General features: G+C 40.1%; 1 protein-coding gene and 1 long non-coding RNA gene across 44 annotated transcripts in view; one reads left to right on the forward strand and one right to left on the reverse strand.

The window, feature by feature from the left end:
• APBB2 (amyloid beta precursor protein binding family B member 2) overlaps positions 1-19,731 on the forward strand; it is a 476,200-nt gene that overhangs the window by 240,164 nt on the left and 216,305 nt on the right. For 27 of the 43 annotated variants that reach the window (XM_078367318.1, XM_078367300.1, XM_078367308.1 and 24 more), the window contains 2 exons: positions 4,396-4,464; positions 17,993-18,808. In XM_078367318.1, coding sequence (XP_078223444.1) covers positions 4,446-4,464; positions 17,993-18,808 — 835 coding nt within the window. In that variant the 5' untranslated portion in view covers positions 4,396-4,445. The remainder of the gene's footprint in view (positions 1-4,395; positions 4,465-17,992; positions 18,809-19,731) is intronic. The other 16 variants (XM_078367293.1, XM_054253405.2, XM_054253402.2 and 13 more) reach the window with 1 other exon arrangement.
• LOC103792059 (uncharacterized) lies at positions 8,246-10,431 on the reverse strand. Its single transcript, XR_004740974.3, has 4 exons — positions 10,302-10,431; positions 9,657-9,770; positions 9,076-9,172; positions 8,246-8,381 (listed from the first exon to the last, which is right to left on the reverse strand). It is a non-coding gene; the product is annotated as an uncharacterized LOC103792059 (long non-coding RNA).

The following is a 19,731-nucleotide window of genomic DNA, read 5'->3' on the forward strand; positions in this document are numbered from 1 at the left end:
CAAATATCAGCTTATAAATTTATATTTAAATTAATTGTGGTTATATTCAGTTGTCAGTTACGCTACTTTTTTTTTTTTTTTTTTTTTTTTTAATATGGAGTCTCACTCTGTTGCCCAGGCTGGAGTGCAATGGCATGATCTCGGCTCATTACAACCTCTGCCTCCTGGGTTGAAGCAATTCTCCTGTCTCAGCCTCCCAAGTAGCTGGGACTACAGGCTGACCATGCCCAACCAATTTTTGTATTTTTAGTAAAGATGGGGTTTCACCATGTTGGCCAGGCTGGTCTCGAACTCCTGATCTCATGTGATCTGCCTGTCTTGGCCTCCCAAAGTGCTGGGATTACAGGTGAGAGCCACCGAGTTGTGCTACCTTTTAAGTGTTCAATAGCTTGTAAGTACTAGTAGGTGCTGTATCAGACAGCATGGCTGTATGTTGTTCTTAAAAGCCATGCATTTGTATAGAGTTTTCCTATTTTCCAAGTGCTACTTTTATATCTTCTCAGGTTATTGTTTATGTAGAATTAGTCTATGCTCCTAAGTTCCTCTCAGAAACTATTAGATGAGATTTGTTCATCAAGGATATAAGTGCTCAGTGGAAAAATTTCTGCATGTTTGTGCCTCATCCCCAGGACCAGGAAATGCCTTGCACATTCTAGGTTTATCTACCTAAATCCTACTTGGTCCTCAAATTGCACCTTAAATTGCATTTTCTCGGGAAAGCATTTCCTGACTCTCCATTCTGGCCTGTAGTTCTTTTGTTGCATTTTCTCATATACCTAAGTTATTTTCCTCCAGAACTTATTTATGATGTGAGTAACTTTGTGACTAATATCCATCTCCTAAACAACTAGGTGATAAGTTCCACAAGAAGAGAAATGTGTTTTTACTCACTAAAGTATGCCCTGCTCCTAGCATAATGCATGACACGTGGCAGGTGTGGAATAAATATTGCTCAGATAATAGCACAGGACTATTTATAATATGAAGTGATTAGCAGAATGTCTAATTCTTAACTTTATAGAAGTTGGAGTTTGTTTGGTCGAGGAAACAGGAATATTTTATTTTAAGGATTATATACACTAAGAAGTACATTCATCCGTTGGTATTTGAGGAGGACTGGTTCCAAGACTCCCTTCAGATGCCACAATCTGAGGATGCTTAAGTCCCTTAAATAAAGTGGTGTAGTATTTGCTTAGAATCTATGCAGCATCCTCCTGTATACTTGTTATTTTTAAATTTTCTTTTAGAAACAGGGTCTCACTCTGTCATCCAGGCTGTAGTGCAATGGTGCAATCATAGCTCACTGCAGCCTTGACTTCCTGGGTTCAAGTGATCCATTCACCTCAGCCTCATGAGTAGCTGGGATACAGGTGCGTGCCACCCCACCTAGCTAATTTTTGTATGTTTTGTAGAGACAGAGTCTCACTATGCTGTCCAGGCTGGTCTCAAACTCCTGGGCTCACATGGTCCTCCCACCATCTCTCAATGTGCTGAGATTACAGGCATGAGCTGCTGTACCTGTCCTTCCCGTATACTTTAAATCACCTGTAGATTACTTATAATACTTAATACAATATAAATGCTATGTAAATAGTTAATTCACTGTATTTTTTTTAAGGAATAATGACAAGGAAAAAAAAAGTCTGTACATGTTCAGTACAGATGCAACCATCACAGGCCTAATTTTCTGATCCTCACTTGGCTGAATCCATGGATGTGGAACCCAAGGATACAGAGGGCCAACTGTGTGCAGATTGTTAGTTTTCATTCAAGCCTTTTCAGAATGCTCACACTAGTATGCCTTTTATTGACTTTCTCTCTACTGATACTCATTTTCTCGAGTATCTATTAATCTCTTTCTCTGCATAGCCTTTAAGATGCACTGAAGACAAAAACTAACATTTTAAAAAAAGAAAATGGAATTGTGAAATACATTTAAGTAACTGAGAAGAAAGTTATAGGGCAAAGACAGAGGAACGTAGAGCATCACTCGCTGTTTCAGGACAGTTTAGAATAAACTCACCCTTTTAATTATACCAGAGTAATGAGCCTTCCTCAGAGTTTGTGAAAATATAATTAAAAATGTATCTTGGCTCAGTAGACCAGGTTGTCAGGTCATTATCAGAATCATAAAGTTGACGGGATGCCCATTAAAGGTTGCTAGTTTGGAAAGGTTAGATTAGAATTTAAAATTTTTGCAAATATAAATGTTTTTTAATTTGAGTTATGTTTTAGCAAACCTCTAGCATTTGATGTTTTTATTTTAACTTTTCATGGAATTGTAATACGCATACAGAAATGTGCATGCAAGAGGACAGCCTGAGGAATTTCCATACCTCAATAAAAAAAATCTGCCTTCTCAGTGTCCCAGAAGCCACCCTCTTGCTTCTCCCTTGCCCCACCCCCAATTATCCTGATATCAATCACTTTTTCCTATTTTTGTACTTTAGATAAATAGAATCATGCAGTATCTGTATTTGACTTAATGTAACATATTATCATTCTGAGTGACATTACTGATAGTAACTCATTGAAAACAAGGTCCATTTTCAGTTTTCCTTATTATATATCTATTTTGGTAAACTGGCAACTTACCAGTGTGTCTAGATCTTTATATTCCTTTAAGAAATTATCCATGTAAATGCATGTGCATGTGAGTATGCACCTAGGTGTGTGTGCACATGTATTTATATGTATATTCTTTTTAGCAGTGTGACTCAAATTAGGTCATGCTTTGCTATGCATATTATTCACCTCTTAGTGATGCATCTTAAAACCCTTTTTGGCTGGGTGCGGTGGCTCACACCTGTAATACCAGCACTTTGGGAGGCCAAGGTGGGTGAATCACTTGAGGTCAGGAATTCAAGACCACAAACCCCATTTTTACTAAAAATACAAATATTAGCTGGATGTGGTGGTACATGCCTGTAATCCCAGCTACTTGGGACTCTGAGGCAGGAGAATCGCTTGAACCTGGGAGGTGAAGGTTGCAGTGAGCCAAGATCGTGCTACGGCACTCCAGCCTGGGTGACAGAGCCAGACTCTGTCTCAGAAAACCAAAACAACAACAACCCTTTTCATATAGGATCTTGTAGATCCACTTTATTTTTCTTAAAGGCAGCATGGTACTTCATCGTATGGATGTATCATCATGTAATGAACCAACTGTGCACTGAAGAACATCAAGGTGGTTACTGGTCTTTGACTTTACAAAAATAAAATCCACATGAGCTTGTCTGTGAAATAAATTATTGGAAGTGGAATTGCCAAGCAGGGGGATCCATGCATTCAAAACTTGCTTATACATTTGTAAATGGCTCGACAAAGAATTTTGCCAGCTTTTACTCCCACCAGCAAGGTTCAAAACTTCCTGTTTCCAGTGTCCTTTCCTTAGAATGTGTGTTATCTGGTTTATTAATCTTTTCAGTCGGATATAGGAAATCCAGTTAGACATTGTCAATTGAAATTGGCATTTTCTTAAGTTCTGAGTGAAGCTAGTGATTTATGTTTATTCAACATTGGTGTTTCTCTTGGGACTTGTTCCTTTTCTTATTCTACTACAGGCTTGTTCCTATTTTTCTTAATAGTTTCAAGGAACTCTTTCTATATAAAGGATTAGCCTTTTTTATGTCATCTGTCGTAATTTTTTCTTCAGTCTGTTTTTTGTTTTTATCGTGTTTATGGTCACTTTTTTTTCTAAACAGGTTTTAATTTTTACATGGCAAAATGTACCAATTTTTTTTTTCTGTAGTAGTGCTGAATTTGTGTGTGTGTGTGTGTGTGTGTGTGTGTGTGTGTGTGTTTCATGAGAAAAAGCATTGGAAACTTGAGACAGAAAGATAGGTTAGGCCTGCTAGGAAAAAAGTCTTCAGTAAATGTTTGTGGGAAATGTGGCTAAGTAGTAATTCAAGTTTCAGTCAAAAGTGATATGACTGGCTGAGTGTGGTGGCAAACACCTGTAATCCCAGCACTTTGGAAGGCCAACACGGGCAGATCACAAGGTCAGGAGTTTGAGACTAGCCTGGCCAATATGGTGAAACTCCATCTCTACTAAAAATACAAAGAGATTAGCCCAGCATAGTGGCAGGCACCTGTAGTCCAGCTACTCGAGAGACTGAGGCAGAAGAATAGCATGAACCTGGGAGCGGGAGGTTGCAGTGAGCCAAGATCGCACCACTGCACTCCACCCTGGGAGACAGAGCAGGACTTCATCTCAAAAAAAAAAAAAAAAAAAGGTGATATGACCAACTATAAACAAACAAAAATTTGGATATTTGTCAAAATTTGTTTAGTATATGTAACAGCTTTGGGAGAGATTTTTCACTGCTATGCTTTTCTTTCTTTTATGCTTTGTTATTTGGGGTTTTAATTTCTCAAATGATCCCTTTTTTTTAGATTTCAAATTATAACCTATTTCCTGCACGATTGCTGACGCCCAGTGATCCATGTCAGAACTACTTCCAGGTCAGATACATTTTCACATATTTCAATGCAGAGAAGCAGATGAATATTAAGACTTAAAAATAGATACTGTTTAGTGTTAAACTTACAATTTGCTAAAGTAACATGTTTTTGAATTTCATTGTTCTTCAGTAATGTAATAGAAAAGTGAATCTTTAAAGGAGAAGAATTAGTTGGACTTAACCATATTTGTGTAATAATTGCATGAATACTTACATCATAATGTAAAAATATTTTAGTTGACTGTGACAGGAGTTTAAAACTGTCAAATTTTGCCATCTAGCATTATGCATTACAGCCGGGGTACTGCTGAAATGTGAACCAAGGAGTAGGTGTTGGTGTTGAGTCTCTCAGTTGGCATCTTATTAATAATAGCTTGTAGAGTTCGCTTAGACAGAACCCGCCCTTCCCCCGCTACCCCCATTCAGTATTCTCCTTGGGTCTAATCAGCAGATTAATTTCAAGCCTTAGGAAAACACCCTTAATTTTATTGTACTTCCCTTTTTTGGTCTCATGATAGCTGCTAGTCTACACACAGCATGGTGTGGGATTTAATCCCCAGCCTCAGTAATGTAATAAGGAAAAAGCAAATTGCAGTAACATTTCAAATTAAATATCATATAGGACTTCAAGTGACAGATAGATCTGGGTAGATTTCACATTTATTAGGACACATACTGCTTAGCAAGTTCTGAGTTTTTAAATAAGTAGATTCAAAGCATGGGCAAATAGATACTCATGCCCCTAAATTCTAAACTTACTATTAAATATAATCAAGCTGTTTTCTCCCTTATATGGCATTTTTCATGTTACATTTCAACAAAGAACTAAAACAAAACATAATAAACACTAAGCTCAGTAGAGACAGATGGGAGGCAAGAAATCTTCTTTTATTTAAAAAACAGCCAGAAAGTATGGCAAACTGAGTTCACACAAGAAAATCAGGGTCTTAGAGCTGATGTTTAGAAGCCATCTAATCATAGTGTGGTGATTTGGGGAGAGTATGGATTTTGTCAGAACATACTGAATAGGTATATTAATTTTGGAAAAATCAAGATAAATACATACGTCTTTTAGAAAATAGATTTTAAATGTTGAGAATAATTTCCTTTAGGGATCCTTTAACTTGCAAAACCTTATATGTTTATGAGATTTATTCAGTCTATCTTCAAGGTAGACTAGTATGAAAGCATTAAAATAAAGCTGGCAAGTATTTACAATGATGTGTGTTCCTCTAAGTGAAGTTGAACGAATCAAATAACTTGTAGAAATTTCCCGTTCTTGCTATATTTTGTTATGCTGATGTTGTCACTCTTCATGCTGGTGCTCAAACAGCTTTATTCTTTGGCAATTACATAAGAGATACTGAAACAGTTACCTAGCCTGGTTTTTAAATAACAGCTACTACTATCATGCCTTGATATGACATATAACACACTTTACAAGGAAAGAGGTATCTTAGTTTGGTGGAGAATCCTAGTCCAGCCATTTTTTTACTTGAAAATTCAAATGGCAACTAGTGAGGGATGGTCAGGGCTAATGAATGGGGTAGGGTTTGCTTTCAGCTCCTTTTTCTAACTATAGGGAGCTGTGACTACAGGGACAGCTTTTAAAAAGAAACATGGGGGCCGGGCGCGGTGGCTCAAGCCTGTAATCCCAGCACTTTGGGAGGCCGAGGCGGGTGGATCATGAGGTCAAGAGATCGAGACCATCCTGGTCAACATGGTGAAACCCCGTCTCTACTAAAGATACAAAAAATTAGCTGGGCATGGTGGCGCGTGCCTGTAATCCCAGCTACTCAGGAAGCTGAGGCAGGAGAATTGCCTGAACCCAGGAGGCGGAGGTTACGGTGAGCCGAGATCACCTCATTGCACTACAGCCTGGGTAACAAGAGCGAAACTCCGTCTCAAAAAATAAAAATAAATAAATAAATAAAAAGAAACATGGCAGAATTTATTTTATTTTTATTTCTTTTTAAGACGGAGTCTCCCTCTGTCACCCAAGCTGGAATGCAATGGCGCAATCTTGGCTCATTGCAACGTGCTCATTTCCTCAGGTTCAAGCATCTCCTGTCTCCACCTCCCGAGTAGCTGGAATTATAGGCACGCACCACCATGCCCAGCTAATTTTTGTATTTTTAGTAGAGACGGAGTTTCACGATGTTGGCCAGGCTGGTCTTGAACTCCTGACCTCAGGTGATCCACCTGCCTTGGCCTCCCAAAGTGCTGGGATTACAAGAGTGAGCCTCCACGCCTGGCCTTATTTATTTTAATTTTTTTCTGAGACAGAGTCTTGCTCTGACACCCAGGCTGGAGTGCAGTGACACAATCTTTGTTCATTGCAACCTTCACCAGGTTCAAGCAGTTCTCCTGCCTCAGCCCCCTGAGTAGGTGGGATTATAGGCATATGCCATGACACCCAGCTAATTTTTGTAATTCTAGTAGAGAATTCCTGGCCTCAAGTGATCTGCCTTCCTCGGCCTCCCAAAGTGCTGTATTACAGGTGTGAACCACCATGCCCAGCCAAACATATCAGAATGTATACCATCATCTGCCTCTGAAATTCCTGTTGACCCTTCAGGATTCAGCTCAGGAGTCCCTTCTGAGCAGATCTTAACCTGTGATATCACCAAGTAATTACCCTATTTCAAGGGCCTTATTATTTTTTAACATTTTTTCCCTTTTGGAGTGGATTTGGGGCCCAGCTTATCAGTTACTCAAGAAAATATGTGACTTTTTTTTTTTATCTCACCTACTTTTTTTTTCGCCTAAACCAATATTCCCAAGCTGGATCATCATCAGGCTTGCCCATAAAAGTCCCTGTGTTTTTTTAAAAATCATCTTCAGAAAACACTGAGGCTTTACTAAAAAATGGAAAGAGCTCAGAAATTGAGCAGGGAAAAGAGCTAGGTGTGTTGGTGCATACCTTAGCCCCTGCTACTCGGGACAGTATGTCAGGCGGATCGCTTGAGTCCAGGAATTTGAGGCTGTAGAGCATGATGACTGTGCCTGTGAATGCACTCCAGCCTGGGCAACATAGTGAGACGCTGTCCCTTAAATTAAGAAAGAAGTTGAACAGAGAAAATGTCCTTGGAATATAATTTCCCAAGTTGACTACTCCAAAGGTCTTAATTCTTACTTGAATACACATATTCTGCTTGTGTTTCCTAAATAACTGATCATCACATCTGCCGGGTGTGATGTTGGGAATGGCAAGCTTTCCCCCATCTGGAATGCCTTTTTATTCCTTGTCCACTGCTGGGCTCCTTTCCACCCTTTAAGATCCAGCCCAGCTCTTCTTTTTGTGGGAAGTCTTCCCTGAACCTCATTCCTTATCCCTAACATGGAGTTCTCGTAAGACTCTCTGCCTATTTCAGCCATTGTGAGTTTGTGTAATAACTTATCCTTTCTCACCACCAAATCTGATTCTGTTTTAAAAAATAACATTTCTTATTTTTTATAATCGACAAATAAAACATGTATATGTTTATTGTGTACAACATGTTGTTTTGAAATGTGTATACATTGTGGAATGGCTAAATCAAGCTAGTTAAGATTGAGTTTGGTAAAAAGTATGTGATGCATCTGTCTTGAATCTCAGTTCCATTTAAGACATTGAACAGAATGAGTCCTCAGGCAGTTGTTTAATGGGACATGGGAAACCCTCAGGTGGGTGAGATCTGGCTGTTGAAATCGCCCCTGTATCTGACACTCTGTGCATCAGCAGTGTGATATTGCTCTCCTAGTTAGAATATTCCAAGATTTAAATCCTGCCATCTTCCTAGCCCATTTCTTCAGTGACCCAAGCTGCCTTATAATAACTTTTGCTGCTTTTGTTCACGGTTCTTATCATTTTTGTCACATTGAGGGTTTCCGTTCATGAGCAGTTTCAGGAAGCCAGCTTTATTTTGTCTCTCCTTCCTAAAAGGAAAAGAAAAGTCAGAGTTATTTCATTTCCTTAATACTTTGTGGTCTAATTCAAAAGGCAGCATTCCTCAGGGTAGAAGTTTCACCATTAACACCTCAGTGGAAATGAAATTGTATAGCAGAAAAATAAAAATGAAGAAAATGTGGAGTTTCATTCAATCATGGGACAAACATTGGACTTCCTTGGGCTCATTTATCAAACCTGGGCCCATTTGTCAGTTTCCAATTTTATAAGCATGTCATGGGAGTAGAGGGAGAGCAGCAGGTTGTTGAAGAGAGAAGTTATTGTCATTACTGACAAACTCTTTGACAAAAGCTAAAGGTCTTAGAAAAGGGAGGAGGAGGAGGGAGAAAGCCAGGTTTAACCACAGGATGGAGCACAGGTTTGAATTAGGATGTGGTCTGAGTCACAGGGCCGGTCAGCCTGGTTGTATCTGTGTTGGGCCTTTGTGCCTTGGGTTGAGAAAAGCTGTGCGAGTCATGGAATGAAAGTGATCTTGGCTTATCCAGTTTTGATTAGGTTTCATAAAAAATACTTTGTGTATTAACAAGGGCTCTTTTAGTTGCAAAACAGAGAAAACCTAGCTCCGAGTGGCTTAGGCAAAATAACTACTGACTTGAGAAGTCCAACAATATCATATTTCAGGCATGGCTTATTTTAGGCATTCAGTCATTAGGGCTTGCTCACTTTCTCTCTGTCTCTCGGCTTTGCTTTCTTTGTTAGATTCTTGCTGGGGCAGGTTATCTTCTCCTGGTGACCCCTTGAAGCTCTAGGCGTACATCTTCTAGTCAAGAAAAAGAGAAAAGAGAGCTTCACTCTTATCCTTCTAGCAAAAGTCTCATGGTTGATTTCATGTGGGTCATATGCTTTTACTTGAACCAGCCACTAGAGCCATGGGGATTTGCTACTGTGATTGGCTGTGCCTTGGCCATGTGCCCCCTGAAATAAGGGGTCATCTCTGCCTGAAACACACAGGCCTAACCCCTACAGTGCGAGCTCCATAGGTATCTTTACTTTGTCGGTTTTGTTCACTGCTATATTCTCAGCACTTAAAAGCATATCTGGCATGGAGTAGTGCACGGAAAATATCCATTGATTGAATGGGTATAGGGAAAGGCTGATTCCCTAAGAAAATTTGTGAGGCTTTTAAGAGAAAAGGAGGAAACACATGCCAGGCTCTAATAGATGTTTCTCCATCATGCATGCAGGAGAGCAACAACAGCAGTGATATTAGCTCTTGTCACTCTTAAATCTGAACTTATACCCACCTCTGGAATAGGAATCGATCCTCTTGAATTGATGTTGGATCTTGTAAGTCACACTCAACATAGCATGATGAATAGACGTAGAGGGATGGCACAATCACCACGGGCCCCATCCACCTGCCAGGAATCCAAGAGAACCACTTTTGTGCTGAAACTGAAGACCAACCCTCATTTTTACTGACATTTTTCTTATTCATTTCTCATTTAGTTTTGCTTATTTTGTTCACTGCTGTGCTCTTGGCTTTTAGGAGAGTGCCTGGCACATAGTAGGCTCTTGGTAAATATTTAATGAATGAATGAGGAAATGAATTAAGGAGTCAAAAAACATGTATTGAGTCTTCTTGCATGCTAGACTTTATGAAAGGAACTGGAAATTCTAGAAAATGAACGAGAAATGAAAAGCATGGCCTCAATGAAATACCACTTCACACCAACTAGGATGGCTATAATAAAAAAGAGACAATAACAAGTGTTAGCAAGGATGTGGGGAATTTAGAACCCTCATGCACTGCTAGTGGGAATAGAAAATGGTATAATGGCTTTGAACTACAGTCTAGAATTTCCTCAAAATGTTTATATATATATGTAATATATGTTTATAAAAATATAAAAGTGTGTATGTGTGCATATAAAAGAAAAACAAGTTACCATATTCAGCAGTTCCACTCCTGAGTATACACCCAAGACAATTGAAAATGTGTTACTAAAGCACCAGGGGTTCAGTGTAGGTCCTGCTACTCACTGCACAGAAAGCCGATCACTGAGAGGATGGGTATTGCTAAAGAAGAAAGCTTTAACTGGATGCTACAGCTGAGTAGATAGGAAGGAGCTCAGTCTCAAATTCATCTTCCTGACCAAGGGTTTAAATAGCAGGGAAGAAATGTAACAAAGTATAAGAAAACAGGAACTAGGTAGGAACAAGGAAGTAATTAGGATGAATGAGGGGTCCAGTATCTCATTGTCTGGATGCAGTGATCTGGTGAGTTTCAGTTCTTTGATACTTTGAGAGACAGACCTGAAGGTCATTTCCTAAGGAAGGATCTCAGATTAAAACAAATATAAGTTTAAGACCAGAAGGGTCAGTTTCTGTGTTTATCAAAAAAAGCCATCTGAGACTATTTGGTCAGTTTCACATGTCCACACACAAAAAAACTTGTACTTAAGTGTTAACTCATAATAGCTAAAAAGTGAAAACAACCCAATGTTCATTAATAAAATGTAGTTTATCCATACAATGGAATATTATCCATCCATAAAAAGGAATGAAGTACTGATACATGCTACAGTATGGATGAACCTTGAAGATTCAGTAAATGAGAGAGGCCAGTTACAAAAGATCTCATATGATCCTGTTTATATGAAATGTCTTTCATCAGCAAGTCCACAAAACCAGAAAGTAGATTAGTGTTTGCAGGGGTTCTAGGGAGGGATGAATAGGGCATGACTGTTAATGGGTATAGGAATTTTTTTGGGGGTGATAAAAATGTTCTTCAGTTAGTTTTAATGGATGTACAACTCTGTGCATATACTAAATAGTGCTGAATTATGGACTTTAAAATATGGTATATAGTCCAGGTACAGTAGCTCACACCTGTAATCCCAGCACTTTGTCAGGGCCGAGGCAGATGGATCACCTGAGGTTGGGAGTTTGAGACCACCCTTACCCAACATGGAGAAACCCCATCTCTACTAAAAAATACAAAATTAGCCAGTCGTTATGGTGCATGCCTGTAATCCCAGCTACTTGGGAGGCTGAGGCAGAAGAATTGCTTCAACCCAGGAGTCAAAGGTTGCAGTTAGCCAAGATCATACCACTGCACTCCAGTCTGGGCAACAAGAGTGAAACATCTCACACACACACACACACACACTCACTCTCTCTCTCTCTCTCTCTCTCTCTCTCTCTCTCTCTCTCTCTCTCTGTCTCTTGATCTTCATGATAGAAAATTTCTTAAACTTTTATTTTACGTTTGGGGGGTACATGTGAAGGTTGTTACATAGGTAAACACATGTCACCTGGATTTGTTGTTCAGATTATTTCATCACCCAGGTATCAAGCCCAGTACCCAATAATTATCTTTTATTCTCCTCTTCCTCCTCCCACCCTCTATACCCCAGTGTGTTGTTTCCTTCTTAGTGTTCATATGTAGTTAACATTTAGCTCCCACTTATAAGGGAAAATGTGATACTTGGTTTTCTGTTCCTGCATTGGTTTGGTAAGGATAATAGCCTCCAGCTCCACCCATGTTCCTGCAGAAGACATTATCTTGTGCTTTTTTTGGCTACTTAGTATTCCATGGAGAAACCCACTTATTCCTCTGCACCTGCCACCCACCACCCTGGGTGATTTCTGTGACTTTATTGTGTGTTTTTCTTCTGCAAGTCCAAAAGCACTTAGCAGGTGGGCACTTTATGTTCCTTGGTTTCCCAATTCCTAGCACAGTACCCAGCAAGAAGCAAGTGCTCAGTCAGTGGTGGCATGAGGTATGGTGGTCAGAGACAAAAGTGTGCAAGGAAGGAGGGAGCTGTAAAATCATAATAATCCCTAACATGTATTGAGCTCGTACATGGTGTGCCAGCCATTATGTCAAAGGTTTGACAGTCATCTGTTTTAGTCCCCGGCAAAACTCAGTGAGGTGTACATACTATTGTTATCTCATTTTACAGCAAAGAAATGGGAGTTTAAGTAACTTTTCAGTTGTGTTAGAGTTTGGTCTTATTTCTTAGGCCTTTTGATTCCAAAGAAAACAGCTAAATATTAGAAGGTTTAAAGAAACATTATAAGATTTTCTTTTATTTAAAGAGAAACACAAATCTCTATCCTCTTAAACCTGAGGAATGTATATTTTTTTAAATAATTAAATCCTCATAGACCCAACTTCTTTGTTCCTTCTGAGCCTCTTTCCTCTCTGTGTGTCTCTGCAACAAGACCATTTCCATCACTCAGACCAAATAGAGTGGGGGGTAATCTAGGGGCCCTGTCAGGCAGCCCTGTGCTTTGTTACTTAGGCACAAAGTAGTAAATGGAGCTCACATTTACTGTCACCCAGGCTGGAATGCAATGGCACGATCTTGGCTCACCGCAACCTCCGCCTCCTGGGCTCAGTCAATTCTCCTGCCTCAGCCTCCTGAGTAGGTGGATTACAGGCACCTGCCACCATGCCCGGCTAATTTTTTGTATTTTTAGTAGAGATGGGTTTCACTATATTGGCCAGGCTGGTCTCAACTCCTGACCTTGTGATCCACCCACCTTGGCCTCCCAGAATGTTGGGATTACAGGCGTGAGCCACCACTCCCAGCCTCAAATTTATTGCTGTAAACTGTCTGTAAGCATTGCTCATTTTACTTCTTATGTAAACCACATACGATTATTATCCCCATTTTTTACTAGTAAGTTGCTCAGATAGGTCTTGAGCCTTTCTCTCTTTGACCCCGAGATCTGTGCTCTTAACCCTTATGGCATTGCCTCTCACTTGGGGCTGCTTTCTTGCAGCCTTGATCATTGAATCATTGATAAGGGACACTTCATGCTAGGAGGGAAGAGAGGCTGTAAGGACAAGGACAGACATGTGTGTCACTACGGTGACAAAACAGCAAAAGCGAAACTGACAGCCTCAATTTTCTCTATGAAGAGAAATTTTCCCAGAGAGGAAACAATCTAGGAGTGTGGTCTAGCAGTGAACTTGAAAAGGGGGAGAGTGTTGTTCAGAAATAGTCACAGAGAAGAAGGTGATGAAGGTGTCCAGTGTCTGGAGATGAACAGATCGGGGTGCACTCCGGGATCCAGCCAGGAGAAAGCAGGAAATGAGGGGACTGGGCAATAGAAAGGGTAAAGAACTGGGAGAAAAGGAAAAGGCCAAGGGTCAGAGGTCCCAGGAAGGTAGAGGAACAGATGAGAAGGGAATGAGGAACTGTTCTCAACCCTGGCCACACGTCAGAGCCACCTAGGGGTCTTTGAAAACAGTAGAGATGCCTAGGCCCCACCCACAAAGATGCTTCCAAGATTCTGATTCAGTTCCTCTGGGATTGGGTCCAGTGAGGGCATTAAAATATTCTGGAGGTGATTCTAATCTGTGGCCAAGGCGGAGACATGTGAGTTCTGGAAGAATAAAATGATAAACACGGAGTTAATGATTGCAGAGGCATGTGAAATGTTCTCATTGTATACGTTACCTTCCCTGTCCTTCCACACGTTCTCAGCATCCTTCTCTCCTTCCAGCAAATTCCTCCTCCTCTTTTAAGATCCAGGGGAGACGTCACCTCTTTATGAAGCCTTCTCTTGTCCTTCTGGAATTGCCTTCTCCCAGTTCCCACACCTTCATAAATCTGTTACAGCATCACTCACGCTGTTTTACTTTCACTATTAATCCGTTTGAGTTTCCCACTAGACTGTGACCTCCACAGAGCAGCACAGAGACTTAGCACACAGTAGGCAGTCATAAACGTTTGGAGAATAAATCATTGAATAAAATGGGAAAAGCAAGTGTTTCATTAACATCTCAAGAAATGTTGACAAAAAATGTCTAGGCAGATTTTCTGAGAGTTTCTTATTAAACACTGAAAGGAAACCACTGTTATTAACTAACTAGTTAAGTCAACAGGAAATTCATCTTTCCTTTCCTTGAAAAAAGAACTGATACAGACAGGGAAAGGGTGATCAATGATCAGTGAGTTAACTCAGCTTTTACCCCGTGGAGCGTCTTAGCAAGAGTTAAAAATAAAAATCCTGTAATGTAATGTTTAGACCAGTTTATCTTGCTCCTCAGTCTCAGCTCAAAGAAATTCTTACTCAGCTCTGCCATGCCTCCCAAAAGAACAAAGACTGTTTAGAGTCAAAGGCATATGTTTTATAACCTACAGCAGAATGTGGTACTTCCCTGTCAAACATGACTGTTCACCAGTTGAAATCCTATCAGCCCAAAGTTCTTCATTTTTTTAATCTGAAAATCATCAGGCATATTGTTAAATACAGGGGCATGAGTTAGTAGTTCTTGCATACTTCCTTAGGAGACAAGAAGTTGCAGACTTCTGTGATTAGATCCTATGTCTGTGTCTTCTTCTAAAATGCAAATGCCTTGAGGAAAGTGACTAATCCATTCATTTTTAAAAATAACATCTTTGTTGAGATTTAATTTATATCCTATATATAAAAAGCCCCATAGACTTTGGATGGAGTCTGTGGGGCTTTTTAGATATAGTATATAAATTATACTGTATCTCGACCCCAAAGCTCCTTCAGCTGATAAACAACTTAAGCAAAGCTTCAGGATACAAAATCAACGTACAAAATCCCTAGCATTCCTATCTACCAACAACACCCAAGCAGAGAGCCAAATCACAAAGGTAATCCCATTCACAACTCCCACAAAAAGAATAAAACACCTAGGAATACAGCTAACCAGGGAGGTGAAAGATCTCTACAATGAGAATTACAAAACACTGCCTCAACCTCCTAGGCTCAAGTGATCCTCCTCCCTGTCTCACTTTGTTGCCCAGGCTGGTCTCAAACTCCTGGGTTCAAGTAATCTTCCCACCTTAGCGTCCCAAAGTGCTGGGATTACAGGCATGAGCCACCACTGCACCTGGCCCATCCATATATGTTGTTTTTATATATCAAAGCCTGGACACAGTTTGAATAATATCTTAGATATTAAATAATGGTATCATCTGGAGGCAAAATAAAAAGTTCAGGCCTTGAACTAAGGCAGCCAAGCTAATCCCATGAATACAGAGTTCCTCTGGGAGGTACATATCAGCTGGGAAGTACTCGGGCCAGGTGCAGTGGCTCATACCTATAGGAAGGAGGTTAGGCTTCAGTGAGGCATCTTCATGCCACTTGTACTCCAGCTTGGGTGACAGAGCAAGACGCTGTCTCAAAATAAATAAATAAACCAATAATTGTGGCATATACAGAGCTGCATTTGTTAATCCAGTTTGTATTGGATAGTCCTTTTCTATTCAGCCTCTTTCCCCTCCTGCCTGCCCTCCATTATTTCTAACAAGCATAAGAGTTACATGGCCCCTGAGGGTAATGGGATCCCAAAGACTGGGAAAATGTGGCTAGAAGTCTTTTTTTTTTTTTTTTTTTTGAGTTGGAGTTTTGCTCTTATTGCCCAAGCTGGAGTAGAGTGGTGCAATCTCGGCTCACTGCAACCTCCACTTCCCAGGTTCAAGCAATTCTTCTGCCTCAGCCTCCTGAGTAGTTGGGATTACAGGTGTGTGCCACCATACCGGCTAATTTGGTATTTTTAGCAGACACAGGGTTTCTCCATGTTGGTCAGGCTGGTCTTGAACTCCCGACCTCAGGTGATCTCCCTGCCTTGGCCTCCCAAAGTACTTGGATTATAGGCATGAGCCACTGTGCCCAGTCATGGCTAGAAGTCTTAATCTGTCATATTCAGGATATAAAAGCTACTTAAATATTAAAAATCACCTAGGAACTCTGATGGCATTCTTTCTGAAAATATGTATGGTCATAAACAAAGTAAATAAAAATATCTCCCTAATAACATTGCTAAAATGTATGATAGTACCTAGCATCATAAAGCAGCCTCATAGAAATTTTTTTGCCATGCCTTTTAGGAAGCCAGAGATTTGCACTTTCTCATAATGTCACTCTAAATACCCAAAAGTCTAAAAATAACATTCTCTCACATATCTATGCTCTGGATATATGTCTCAGGGAAAACTTCATGTAGGTTTGAGGCAGGCCCTTCTGACATGAAATGCTACTCTTGAGTGAAGTTAAATTGTAAATTGAAACATATGTTTCTCATAAAATGGTATAAGAGTTGTAGCCAAACAGTAATAAAAAAACAATTTTTAAAAAATTTAATTGTCAAGAGAATTGTTTAAAAGACAGAAACCTTCCAGTGGACTGGGTGGAGAAAAAGGAAAAACCACACTACATTCTGTTCTGTAAAATGAGTCCTACGAACTCAGGTGCGGTACTAGGTAAGAAGGAATCCTGCTAAATAATAACTTTAAAGAATGGGGCTGCATCTCCTAACTCTTGGGGTTACAGCCCTTGACTCTCTGCTGGGCCACATGTCCATTCTGTTATAAAATGGTTATGGCCTAGAGTGAAGGATGGATGTGTTGCCTTGCTTCCTGGAAGCACAGGAACTCTAAAATGAGTAACTTTTTTCTAAAATTGCTCAACCTAAGTATTTGATGATGGAGGGATACCTCTAAGCTTCCAAACAGGGAAATTCTTCCCCTTCTCTCCTGAGAAGATCCCTGTTTTGCCTGGGGGAGGAAGAGGGAGTTGTCAGAATACAATTTCAGGAATTTTCGAAGCTGTGCTTTGGTTCATCTGCTGCTGGGGTAGAAATCATCAAAGTCTCTGTGGAGGGCAAAAGGATCAGATAAGAAAGAAGTCCCTCCTCATAGACTGAGAAATCTGAAACCTTAGGAATTCTTGCTGATGAATTTTATTCCCTTCTAGTCTAAGAAACCTTTATTTCTTCCTAGCAAGAGACATATAGAATAAATCACTAATGGTGCAAACAATATTTGAGATAAATGCAATTGTCAGATAGTTTCCTAGAGTTCCGCAGGGGCATGTGATGGCTGCAGACAACTGAGTCTATATTTTAATTAAGTGGAATATGTTCAGAGTCCTCTGGGAGCTCTAACATGTTGTCTGTAGCCAAGGGCTCAATGCTGCAGTCATAGTTTTGTGTGCTTGTGTACGTGTTCTTCAAAATTTAAGCCATTTCTTCAAAATTTCTGTTTAGTACAAACAGTAATCTCAGGCCAAAAATTTTCAGAAAGACATTTGCAAACTCTAATGGAGGCTTGGTTTTCCAGGCATTCAGAACACAGTTTCTAAATGTGGTTGAGAAAAATGACCTCGGGTATACGGAGCATCATTGAACAATGACCTTTCAGGTTAATTAAGAGAGCTAAAACCCCAGAGAAATCTTGAGCAATTGTTTTGTGTTGCCTGAAGGAACAAAAGAATAAAAATGTAGTGGGAATATTTGGAAAGCAGATGATTTTTCAAGCTTGTGAAAAATGAAGACCAGTCACCAGAAGAAAATGCTTTTATGTGGAAAAAGAGAAATGCTTTTTGAAGTAAAATTTAGGTCCTTGGACTTCCTAGCTTTTCTATAAATTGGCTTTTGGGTATCCATGTTAAGCCCTTTATTTGCTCCTATTTAATTAATATAGGAATAAATGGTGAAATAAAGAGGAAAATGAGTCCATTCTACAAGCATGTATGTGCAGTGGAAGCATTTCGTTTTTCAGTTTTCTGTATAGAAATATTTACTCAGACTGCATGCTAAGTAATTTAATCATGGCAGGTGTCTAATGACCAATTTTTTTTTTCCCAGCTGACTCAGGGGTTGACACCTTGGCAGTGTTTATGGCCAGCAGCGGAACTACAGATGTTGCAAATCGGAACAGCCCAGCCACACCACCAAACACCCTTAACCTCCGTTCCTCCCACAATGAACTGTTGAACGCTGAAATAAAACACACAGAGACCAAGAACAGCACACCTCCCAAATGCAGGAAAAAATATGCACTAACTAACATCCAGGCGGCCATGGGTCTCTCGGATCCAGCTGCACAGCCTCTGCTGGGAAGTGGCTCTGCCAACATCAAGCTGGTGAAAAATGGGGAGAACCAGCTTCGGAAGGCTGCAGAACAAGGGCAGCAGGACCCTAACAAAAACCTAAGCCCCACTGCAGTCATCAACATAACTTCTGAGAAGTTAGAGGGTAAAGAGCCCCACCCACAGGATTCCTCGGGCTGTGAGATTTTACCCTCCCAGCCCAGGAGAACTAAAAGCTTCCTAAATTACTATGCAGACTTGGAAACCTCAGCCAGAGAACTAGAGCAGAACCTAGGCAACCGCCATGAGATAGTGGAAGAGAAATCCCAGCCAGGCCAGGGCCAGGCCTCCACCATCATTGGGAATGGCGATTTGCTGCTGCAGAAACCAAACAAACCCCAGTCCAGCCCTGAAGATGGCCAAGTAGCCACAGTGTCATCCAGCCCAGAGACCAAGAAGGATCATCCGAAAACAGGGGCCAAAACCGACTGTGCGCTACACCGGATCCAGAACCTGGCACCGAGCGATGAGGAGTCCAGCTGGACAACATTGTCCCAAGACAGTGCCTCACCCAGCTCCCCGGATGAAACAGGTACCCCTGGGGAAGGTGTAGCCTCAGCTGGCACTTTCTTTTGGTCTCTTCAGCTATTGGTGGAGTTAATCTCTAGACTGACCAAAAATGTCCTTTTACATGCAGAGAGGAACATGAGCCTCTTGCCGTAAAATTGGGCAATTTATGTGCAAAATTTTATTGCATTCCTCAACCATATCTTAGGTTAGTTTCATTTTGGATCATACATAAAGTTGTTTGTTTCTGGGAAGCATTTTTGTAAAATAAACAGGTCCTTGGTGCGAAGTACAGTGAAATATCATCTATTTAGAAATTATACTTCCAGTGCATAGGTAGACCATTTCTTAGGCTATCTAGAAATGCTGGGTTTTGGTAAGCAAAATAATAAAAGAAACGCAGTTGTAGGGGGAAGGATATAATCCAACTAAGAACTGTTTTAAAGTTCTCAAAAGAACTTATTTATGATAAAGTTCATAAAAACTTAAAACATTAGCTGCCTGTTCATTAAAGGCATTTCTCTTTTGACATTTACTGAGGAATATTTTGTTAGCCTTAAGTAATATTTGAAAGTGGGAAAATGATATTTCTTGAAAAATATATTCAGAAACTTTTAACTAGTCCAATTGAGACCAGTCTTTCTTTACTTTTGTCTAGATTTGTAATATTTGGATTTGTCGGAGGTGATAAAATTGTGACAGAAATGAACAGGATCCTAAAAGCTACTTTAAATCTCATTTCTTATAGCTCCCACTTTACTGATCATAAGATTGAAAAATGTGGAGAACTTTATTGTATCTTAATTCAGTGCAAACAAGCACTCAGAAAGGCTAATTTTTTAAAAGTAGTCCATCATTTCCCCTAAAGGCTCCCAGGGCTATGCTCATATAGATATAACCAAGAAAAATAGACAGAACCACCAGAGAAAGAAACCACATTTTTACAAC

This window comes from Callithrix jacchus, chromosome 3 (assembly GCF_049354715.1).
Source record: "Callithrix jacchus isolate 240 chromosome 3, calJac240_pri, whole genome shotgun sequence".
In the NCBI taxonomy this organism is placed as follows: Eukaryota; Metazoa; Chordata; class Mammalia; order Primates; family Cebidae; genus Callithrix; species Callithrix jacchus.